The sequence below is a fragment of the Mesoplodon bidens genome, assembly GCF_964165515.1.
Source record: "Mesoplodon bidens genome assembly, chromosome: 9".
Taxonomy (NCBI): Eukaryota; Metazoa; Chordata; class Mammalia; order Artiodactyla; family Ziphiidae; genus Mesoplodon; species Mesoplodon bidens.
In genome coordinates, this window is record NC_138166.1 from 46,483,660 (window position 1) to 46,494,397 (window position 10,738).

The window sequence follows — 10,738 nt, forward strand, 5'->3', positions numbered from 1 at the left end:
ACTGCAGCTGGAGGCTTTGTTCAGAATTGATCCTGGGGAGCTACGAACCCAAAGTTTCACAGTAGGAAGGGGGAAAAAAGAAAAGAAAACATTTTTCCTAATGTAACAATACGAATGCTAGAAAATGACAAGACTGATCGGTTTTAAACCATTCTGAAGACTGACTGAGCGTGGAAGTTGCTCAACAAAAAAAGGAACGGGTATATTGGTAAGTAGTCTTTGCTTTGTGTCTAATTATAGTGACTGTCCTTTTGCACGACTGTATGTCGCTGTCATTATATGGAGCACTCTGAGTATCTCTATTGACTTCTGATAAATGGCTCAGTGGTTTCAAGGTTCATAATTTGAAGGATGCCCAGGTCTGTAGCCATTAATTCTCGCAGTATGGGGCTTCCTGCTTGTGTGACGAAAGGACTTTTCATTTTCATTATTTCTGTGCTTTCCACAAGATCGGAAGGATGTATTTCTTCCAGGATCATGTATTTTCCTATCTAGCTAGCTTGCAAAGGGTTGTAAACATGAAGTAGTCATAACTGTGCATTTACTTTCTGTTTTTTCTTTTATTCTTCCCTCTTTTTTTGTTAAAAAAAGCTACTTCCAAACAAATACAGCTGTATTATTTTGGCTGAGGAAAGGGAAAGGAGAATACTCAGTGTCAGCACTGGAAACTATTGGATGTCTAGAGGTTAACCTGGGGTTAGATCATTCTAATGATTTTTTTAAATAGATAAATGTGTAGAAATTACAATTAAAATATAATATATAAAGGAAGCTGAGAAAACATCCATGGCTAATGTTAAAGTACTTAAGACAAAGGCTAGTGCTGCAAACTGCTATCTTTGCAGGCATTTGATGTTTATATATAGGGTTTCCCATATTAGGAAATAGGAATTCTTTTAAGAGTGATAGAAAATATACTGGGAGGGAGGGAGGAGGGGTGGTGAGATAGAGACACACAGAGAGAAATATACAGGACACTCCCAGCGTTTTGTGGCTTTTACTCCATATATGAAAGAAGACAAAAACATACAAAGTATGTACAACTAAAATTCAACAATATATACAGAAATGTTTCTTGATATAAATGTCCCTATTAGCTTAGTGAATGCCACCAATTCACCTAGTAAAGATGTCAAAGCAATAGAATGGTGATTTTGGTTGTTTCCTCTGTCTTTCCTGATTCCAGTTCAGGGTTTGGGGGTAGGGGTGGGGGAAAAGTGGTTTTGTTTTGTTTTGTTTAAATCATCATCCTTGCTCATTGCATTTTGATAAAACATGCAGCGTTCCCTCTGTGGCAACATTCTACTCTTACAGCTGATTTTTCCTTAGAGTAGGGCTGTTATGCGAGGGTTTCTTTTTTCTTTCCTTCCTTCTCCTTCCTTCCTTCCTTCCTCCCTCTTTCTTTCTCTTTCTTTTTTCTTTCTTTCTTTTTTTCTTTCTTTCATTCTTTCATCAGTCTGGGATTGTAAATAAAAATGCAGGAGTCCGAAATGCTTCTCTTTCATCATGTAATGTCTTAAGCTCATTAAACAAGTAAAAACGCTGCCATGTTTGCGCAGGTTCTTCTGGTGGGGGAAAATGTCTGTTAAAAAAAGTCCTTTTGATGGATACTCCCAAAGAGAAAAAGAGGCTCAGAGCCTGGATCCCAAGGGGTAAGGGAAAATATCCTTACAGTGAGAGGTTTCAGGAGTGCTGGCATAGAAACCAGTCCCCCCCCCACCTCTACCTCTATCTCTCCTTCTCTCTCTCTTAAGATGCAAAATCAATTACTGAGGCTGCTCAAGGGAAAAGGCAGATGAAGAAAGGAAATGAAAAAAAAAAAGGTGGGAAGGAAGGAAGGAGGGAGGCAAAAAAAGGAAGAGTGGGAGAGAAAGAGAGAGAGGCCGAGGGGAAGGGAGAGGAGAGAGAGAGGGAGCAAGCACCCAGACGGTCTGGCCACACATAAGAGTCCTCCCAAGCCTGCTCCTTGGCTCGGTTTGGCAGATGCAAGCAGGTCCTGGATCCTCCTTGCCTTGTTCAGACGTTTCCCTAGGGTATCGATTTCCCTCGGATAACTCACATCATCTGTGGTCTCTGCATCGTGTCCTGGTGTGGAGAGGAGTACCAATGCGAATAGCCGGGCATGTAGCTGTTGGGGGGCATACTGACGCCCTTGGCTGAGGCGGAAACGTCCCACACCGGAGGCAGCGCCGGCGAGCGCGGCGATAGGGCCGCTGAGCCCGGGAGAGGGTCGCTCTCATGCGGGTTACTGCCCTGCTTCAGCAGTTTCTTAAACTTAGAGCGTTTGTTCTGAAACCATATCTTCACCTGGAACGAAACGCAGCAGCGATCATTAGGCCCGAAAAACAGAACCAGTGACTATAGTTGGGAGAAAAAAAAAACAAACCCGCAAACGCCAAGCCCTCAAGACCCCGCCTTCCTCCACCTCTTTCTAGCCGCTCCCCTCTCCCCTACCCCACCCCACCCCCGCCATTTACTTGGTATCTTGTCCGGATACCTAAAGTCATTGTAACTCTTCAGTTAGATGCAAGCCTAGGTTTGAAACAACAGCATAAATAAGAATAAAACAAGAATAAAGGCGAATGAAATAGCTGGGTTCAAAGTCTAAAGGAGTAGTTTTAAATGGAAAGCCAACTGAAAATGCACTTCCTCAAATAGTCTGGCCAACTCTGCATGTACTGTGAGCAAATGACTAAGAACAGATGAAAGCCTGTACATTTATAACCAAATGCCTTGATTATACCTAGGCATATACTGCATATGCCACAGACTGTACATGGAGCATCTTTCTTCTGACATAATCCTGCAGGGATCAGGGACTGTGCCTCACTCGTTCCCTACTTTGTATGTTGCTCAGTCAAACTGTGGTCATGATTGTTAGTGCAGTCACTAAAAGTCAAAGGGCTCTGGAAAGTTAAATGTGAACCAGGAATCTATGATGGGAGCATATCTAAGCTAACATCCCAGATCTACTGTATTTGAAAAAGGACATTCTATGGTACAGCTTCCTTTACCTTTAAAATTACTTAGCCTTAGGAGTCTGCTTTTCCAAGAGGAATACAAGTTACTGAGTAGCAGGAATCCCTTCATAGTTCCAGTGGCAACATGGCAAGAGAAAGCAGGCTGAATTGAAAAGAAGAGCTTGAGGAGCATCTGTTCTAAGGCACCACAGAATCACTCCCCAGCAAGAGTCTCATAAAACCTGAAGTCCCCTTGCTGAAGATCATCCATTTCAGATGAGGCCTACCACCCCATGCAGCTAAGTTAATCGACTAGGACAAAAAACCACAGGTGACTGCAGCCTGGCTTTATGACCAGGGTCCTAATACACCTGCCTAAACCTCTTCCTGTGAAGTCTGAAATGCCCCATATGTCTTTCAAATTAGTAGGACAGGAGAACTTCAGCAACTGTACTTAACTGAGGCTTCACCTGCTGTAATTTGGGCACGTTTCTCTTTGATCTCCAGCTCTGCCATTGCTCCCAAGTTCTGTGATCCAGGGAGGTACCTTAGGCTGCATCAACCAGTCAACCAGGACGATTTAACCACTGAGTTTATGGCAATTTTCAGAAAAACTCACCTCACGCATCCTAGGATGAACAGTTTGCACCTTGGTCCTCTTACTAAATCCCATTGGAACCTATGCCTGTCTGGCTAACACACCCGCCTTTCACTTCATAATTCTTTCAATGCCAATGAGTTGAAATCCTTATTAAGTCCCAGGGCCCACAAAAGGATCCTTAAGAAACATGGGTCTTATTCTGTCTCCTGGCCTGAACGTCTTTTTCTCTTTCTCCTACTTGTTCTCTTTTGTGTTGTTCTACTCTGGAATACGACTCGATTAAACTATCAGTTTGGTCGCCAAAGGACACTAGGCTGGGGTGGGGTCGTTGAGGGCTGGGAGGATGTGCAAATCCAATCCAGTATTCAACACCAGGTCATTTATTCCAAACTGTGTTGTCCCGGGAAAATGCGTAACTGGAGCAAGGGCATTTGTCATTAAGCTCCTTCCATCCTTGGTTGACTAGGCCAAGAGTTCCTCCTGATGTGCTCCCTGCCCAATCTGAAAGTGGGGTCAGCATTTCAGGAATACTCGGGCTTCTCGGGAATTACCTGTGTTTGTGTCAGTCCTAAGGAAGCTGCCAGTTCAGCTCTCTCGGGAAGGGCCAGGTACTGAGTCTGCTGAAAGCGATGGTTTAAAGCCTGGAGCTGCAGGCTGGAATAAATGGTCCGAGGTTTCCGAATCTTTTTCCCTTTTCCATTGAACCTGATTTCCCCGTTTTCAATCACTGTGGTTTTTTGTTGATCTGCAAACAAAGGATACAGAGGAGCGGTCACCCGTGAGGCTACTGCTGCAGTCTCCCTGAGCTTGGCCTGGCCTGCGCCGAGTCTTCCCAAAGCCAATAAGGGTTTCCTCGAAGCGTCCCCACGCCATCCTGACCTCTCTGGGTTCACAGTGCCCGAGTGCTCCCAGCGGCTGCAAAAGCCTCTTTCCGACCCTGACTCTGTCTCTAATAATGCGCGGTGGCCGTACGGAGGGAGTGCCCTGGGCCCCGGGGCAAACAGCCTAGCTCGGCCGCAGCGGAGGCGGCGCCAGCCGCTCTCTGGGGCGCGCGGCGCCGCTGGGCGGCTGCTCTCTCCGCGGAGCGGGGCCCCTCGGCCTGGCTTTACAGTGCCCTAAGGTGTGCTTGGGCCACCCTAGTGATTTTGCGGCCAGTTGGCTTGATGTCACTAACTCCAAGCCCGGTTCATCAAGATCCCTCGGTGTGTTCAAAAATGATTCTGCTGAGAGGGACCAAAACCCCAAACAAAACACAACGGGCCGCTCAGACCAGCACCCGAGCAGGCTGAGCCTCACGCGGCAACTTTGTCCCCCAAGGGTGCTGAGCCCTGGGCTTCACCTCCACGAACAAAGGAGCAGGCTACAGTGTATCGAAAACCCAAGGGAGGGGGCCCAGTTAGGGGTGGGTGTGGGAGACACCTCAAAGCCTGCGGGAAAGAGCCCAGTTGTCACCAGCTTAACCAGAGCAGGAGGCCACGCCAGCTTCTCCCCGGGTCACCGAAGCGCACCGGGCGCCCCACGCAAAGTAGGCCACTGGCCGCCCAGATTAGGCTGGGGAGCAAAACAGGCTCCCTAGTTCCGACCCAGAAATGTCCCCAGTCCTGCCAAACGCGGTTCACAACCCGGAGGGGAGGAGGGAGGCAAAGGGCGCACGGACCCAGCGGGCTGGAGAGTGCAGTGCGGACCAACAGGTCGAGCGAAGCCCGCGCCGAGGCGGAGGCGCGGCCCGAGCGGCGCGCCAGAGACGAGGGAGCGAGACGGGTCCAGCCTCGAGGAAGCCGAGGGTCCGCGGCTGCGGAAAGGGGCCCGGCCGGGCGAGGCCGGCAGGCAGGCGCCAGGAGAGCGGGCGCGCACAAGGCCTGGCCGGGGGCGCGCCGGGCCGCCTGGGGGAGGGGGCCGGCGGAGGCCCGGGCGTTGAGGAAGTAAACGGGGCGGGCGGGGTAGGGGGCAGCCGGGAGGCGGGAGAAGCGAGCTGCCCCAGCGGCCTCTCACCTGTGTCGTCCCCTCGCGTCTGGGCGGCCGCGCTGCTGTTGTGGTAGGACTGGAGGTAAGGGCTGTGCTGCGAGTGGCTCATGTAGGGGTAGGCGGCGAGCGAGCGGTGGTTGTAGGAGTTGCCGCCGCCCGATGCGTAGGGCGAGCCGTGGTGGTGGTGCTGGTGGTGGTGGTGGTGCGAGCCGGCCGCCGCCGCCGCCGCCGCCGCCGAGTGCAGGCAGTGCAGAGGGTAGTGCGCGCCTGCCATGGCCGGGGAGCTCTGCTGCGAGTGCGGCTGCGGCGGCGGCGGCGGCGGCGGCGGCGGCGGCTGCTGCTGCTGCTGCTGTTGCTGCTGCTGCTGCTGCTGTTGCTGCTGCTGTTGTTGCCCGAACTCCATGAAGGCGGATTTGGACGAGTCCTGGCCTTCCAAGCCGTCAGCCATCGTAGTCATGGTCATCATCAAAACTTTGGGGGCTGGAGAAAGCCTTCTCCCGGGTTTCCTCCACCCTCCCCCACTTGGCTCGCGCCGCTCTCCCCTCTGCAGCCACCTTAGCTCTTGGGATCCTTGCAAAAAAATAATAAAAATAAAATAATAATAATGATAATAAAAATTTTAAAAAAGAGAGAGAGGGGGCGGAGGTGGTTCTCCCTCTCCTTCGCTCTTCTCTAATATATATATATATTTAATATAAAGAGATATAGTGAGCGGGGCCTTGTTAACTCAAAGGGAGGAGGAAGGGGGAGGGATGGGAGAGGAGAGGGGGGAGGGGGGAATCTGCTCTCCCCCCCTTCTTTTCCCCCCTTGGATTTTTTGGGGGCTGGTGCAGTTTAAGGCAGAGATTTTAAGGTGGATTCTGCGAAAGTTGCGCGTCTGCTTTCAGACTTGATGCAGACGCCACGAGTCGAACGGTTTGTCTCCAAAGGGCAGCGCCTCCCCATTGGTCAGTCGCCCCCTGACGTCACCGGCGCACGGCTTCCACTGGTGTGTGCGCGGCTCGCCGAGTTCTTCGCCTACCTTCTGCAACTCCAATCCCAGCCCCGAGCTGCACCCGGGGGCCGCTCAGCTCCGCGCACAGGGCCTCCGGGGAGGGAGGTGCCTCCGCCCGGCCTGTCGCCGACGCCTCCCGCCGCAGCTCGCGCCCCCAAACCCGGAGCCTCAGTTCCCAATACCGCAGCCCTGGAACAGCCTGGCAGAGGGCTGCTCTCTCAGTCCCCTTGCACCCTAACAGGCTGCCTGTGCTCAGAAGCAGTGTCCTCTGCATTTAAAGCAGGGCCCCCTCCCTTGACCTCCTCCCCCCGCCCCCAGTCCCACTGCAGTCCCGCGGGAGCGCCCTGTCACCGTGGATTTTTCTAGACGTACTTTATTGAAACCACAGAGGGAAGAAGAGCCCCCCCACACCTGGGCCCCACCCCATGGCGGGGTAGTAAAGAAAAAGAAAAATCAGACCCTATTCTGGCGAGGTTCCTGCCGTTTCAGGTCGTTATTTCTTATATAGTGAAGAAAAAAGGGGGAGAGAAATCTTTTTTTCCCCAGAACGCAGCAGCTTGTTCTAAAAGCAAATCGTTGGAGGACTGACAGTAATGCATTTTTTCCTATTGAAAACAGAAGCTACTGTAATGCTTTCAAATATATGCAAATGATACATGCGGTTAGTGGTCTGGCAAATCTTGATTACAATATAAACTACCCAAGTAAAAGTGCCTTCGTCCTAAATTTGTCTCTCGATTACAATTCCAATTGATTTTATTTTATTGTCAACATTGTTAATGATAAAAATAGAGTCGTTTTACAGTTATTTTTACTTTCTGGAAGGAGGCAATTAGAGTTCTAATCAGGAATACACAAAAATCTCCCATGATTAACTGCAGTACTTTGTTCAAATTGCTGCTATAAAATTCAGAACAATTTGCCTGTAATGATTATGGACTGGGTTTATTTTGGGAGGTGGAATAAAAGTGGATATAGCATAAATTATCCTCTAATTATACACCAGTGTCGCCTCAATTATCCTCTTATCAAAATGGTTGTCTAACTGCCGCATTTAGTTTCAATTCTCTCCTTTTTTTTCTATAAAAAGAACTTCATACCTTGTTATTATTAATCCATTTATTATTTGCAAGGGGATTTATATCCGCACATCCAGGTGGTAGAACCACTTCTCTTTCAAAGATGGACTGGGGAAAGACATTAAGTTCGGAGCCGCCCAGGGCTGCGGATCTAGCCTTTCTCCCTCTAGTCTCCAGACCCACTCAGGTCGAGGCAGCCGAGCAGAGACAGAGGAGCCCCACCGTGCCGCTCAGGCCCGGCCACCAGGTAGGAGAGCTGGACTGGGGACCTGGCGCCGAGGAGGGCTGGCCGGGCCGCGCCCGGGTCCCGGACCTGGGACTGCGGGGATGCTCCGGGAGTCGGCACTGCCAATGGACCAGGACTGGGGGGGGGGGAGCAAGGCATGCAGACCCCCATGGGCTCGGCGCCAGCTTTCAGTCTGCGAATAGATCCAAGCCGCGAGCCTTTGGCCACACCGAGAAATGTACAATCTAACAACTACGGGCCAAAGTGTCTAGAGGTTGCGGGGACGAGTGTGGGTCTCCCTTTGGGAAAACTACGGGGGCCTTCCTTGCACCCTATTTGCTTGGACTCCATAGGATGTGTGACCCAAGGAACCTGAGAAATTGAGAATTTAGTGGTGCCGCTTGCCCCCGTAACTTCAGAAAAGGTGACTGCAGATAGGCAGCTCGGACTCTATTTACAAGTTGCGCGGAGCGATAGCAGCTTATGCTAATTGATTTTCCCAGCTCCCAGCCCCGGGTCTCAAAGCGTGGCTAGACTAGTTTGCCTTTTTCTTTTTCTTTCTTTCTTTCCTTCCTTCCTCCATTTTATCAAATGACCTGAAACTCGCTGCCCGTGGGTTTTCTCCAGGGTTCCCCGGGCAGCAGCGTTTACTCTCCTCTCCCCCTCCCTTTCCTAGCCTGCCGCGCTTAACTTTTTGAGCCTCGGGAGCCGGTTCAGTAACTCTGAATTCATTTTTAAGTGGTGTGCCTTGTTCCCCTCCTTTTAACAAGAGGTGCACTTTAACACGCGAACCAGTAACCCGATCCATGCGTTTACAAATCGGCAGTGAATTAAAACAACAACAAAAAAGGCTTCAAGGAAAATGAAAGGTGGGCTGGGTAAGGGGGAGATGTGTGTAGGGTGTGTATCTGGGGTGGGGGCGGTGGAGAAGGGAAAGTCAGGAAAAGAGAAGGCTCCCCCCCTCCGCTGGCGTGCTCTCGGTGCACCCGGGCTGCGCGCCGAGTTTGTTTGTAATGTCCTCAGAGCCAGCAGGTAGACGTGGCAGTTTTATTGCTTTATCCCCTGCAGCTTGCTGTTAACACGGTGAAGGCCCCCCTCGCCCCCGCCTCCGTACATGTGTGTTTCTTTCTGCTCGCAGGTGCACTGCTTTCCTCGTCGACTTCCCCGACTCTGGCCTCACCCCGAGCGGGGCGAGTTGTGGCCGGGCCCGGGAAGGTCCCTGCACTGAGCACCAGATCCAGGGCGTAGCAGCCTCTATTAGCAAAGTGTTTTTTTTCTTTTTCTTTTTTCTTGTTTGCTTAATACCCAAGGAAGCCCGGAGGGCTGGAATCGTCCGAGTAGTAGTTACAGGGCTCTCATCCCTCCCCCATTAGATAGAGGATAAAATCCCAGGACTGTGTTCCAGAGGAGCAAGTATGCAGCTGCACCGAGACAGCAGTTTTTGCGTAAGGTAAAGACCTGCTGAGCGACCCAGAATGGGCTCAGACAGCCAGGGGTTGGGGAGTGGAGCGAACGAGGGCGAGGGGTCCTTCCCAGCTTGATAGAGGTCTCCGTGCGCACTTGCAGGGTAGAATCCAAACTGCAGGCTTGAGCGTCCGGTTTTCCAGCTAGTCCTGGGAATAACTAGCGAGAGAGCTAGTGTGGTCCCACACAGTGCGCCAAGGTGGCCCGCGGCGAGTGGCTGCCACGTGTGGCCTCTGCCACCAACCTCGGTGCGAGGAGTTCAGCGCTCAGTGGCTGCTTGAGGCAGGGGGCCCGCTGCCCTCGGCCTCTTCTCTCCAAATGAACCAGCATCTGGGCTGCCAAGTCCTTCGCCCAGTGTCATGGGCGGCGGTAATGAGCTAAGGCGAGTCGCCCCTGGTTTGTTCTCGTCCAGCCGCCACCTCCAGCCCATCCTTGAGAGTCAAGAACTCCCGGATTCTTCAGGGCTTCAAAGCGAAGGCACACACTTCAGGGGCTCCAGGCCCCTGCGCCCTGCTGGCCGCCAGCCGCCAGCCCGGTCCTGGCTCCAACCTCTTTGTCTTGCTGGCTGGGGAACCTGAGCCAGCCCTGGGGGTTGGAGGAGGAGGGCAGGTGAGGCCTAAGAAGTTTTTATCATTCAAAACAGAAGTAAAGCCGGCAATCTGGAGACCTAAGTCTCTTTTAGGGCCTATAGTAGGTGAGGGTCATATTCACTAAAAAGTTTTAAGAGGCAGGGTTTGAGGCCTAAACTGTCTTTTGCTTTTTAAGACATTGAGGTGTTGGGGCTTGTATTCTGGCCATCAATGTTATTTAGAGAGAAATACCAACTGATTGCCAACACTAGACCCTGCACGTGGGTCAGCGCACCCAGGGCCACCGTGGGAGGAGCGGTCTCTTTGGGTGGAAAGTCCCCTGCCGTTCTATCTATGGACCAGTGTTTGCAGCGCACATAGGTCGGGGGTAGATTGGGTGCCGGTGGAGGGTTTGCAGCCTCCTCGGGCTGTAGAAGTACGTTCAAGCCAGGCAGGGCCTGGCTGGGTTTGGTTGCTAAGTTAGGCTCAGTTATCACGTTATTTCTAAAGAAATTAGACCTGGATAAATAGCCTTTTAATTCAAAGAAATAACTCCGTATTGATTTACATGGCTATGCTAAGAACCCCCCTTCTCAACAGGAGACATTGGTGGAAAAAAAGAAATTCCTGCTAGTCTTTACCCCATTCAGTGTAAAATGCTGTTTGTGTATGTGTGTAGGAAAAGCGTGCTCGATATCCTGGAAACCCAGGCACCTTTCCCCCCTCCCCCAACACACACACCTGGGAAAGCATGGGGGGAACACAAGAGCTGCCTCTGTCCCTTTCTTAGCCCAGGCCAGTGATGGCATCTTCAGGAGCAGTCAAAAGTATCAGACTCTTCAAGAAAGCACTGATATTATGGCATTGTTTTCTCTAGTGA

General features: G+C 51.3%; 1 protein-coding gene across 1 annotated transcript; it reads right to left on the reverse strand.

Annotated features, from left to right (window-relative positions):
- Positions 1–2,055: 2,055 nt before the first annotated feature.
- Positions 2,056–6,238, reverse strand: DLX6 (distal-less homeobox 6; the record flags this gene model as incomplete). Its single annotated transcript, XM_081244004.1, has 3 exons — positions 5,554–6,238; positions 4,113–4,306; positions 2,056–2,307 (listed from the first exon to the last, which is right to left on the reverse strand). The coding sequence occupies exons 1-3, from the start codon at positions 5,990–5,992 to the stop codon at positions 2,056–2,058; spliced, it is 885 nt and encodes a 294-aa protein (XP_081100130.1). The 5' UTR covers positions 5,993–6,238.
- Positions 6,239–10,738: the final 4,500 nt, after the last annotated feature.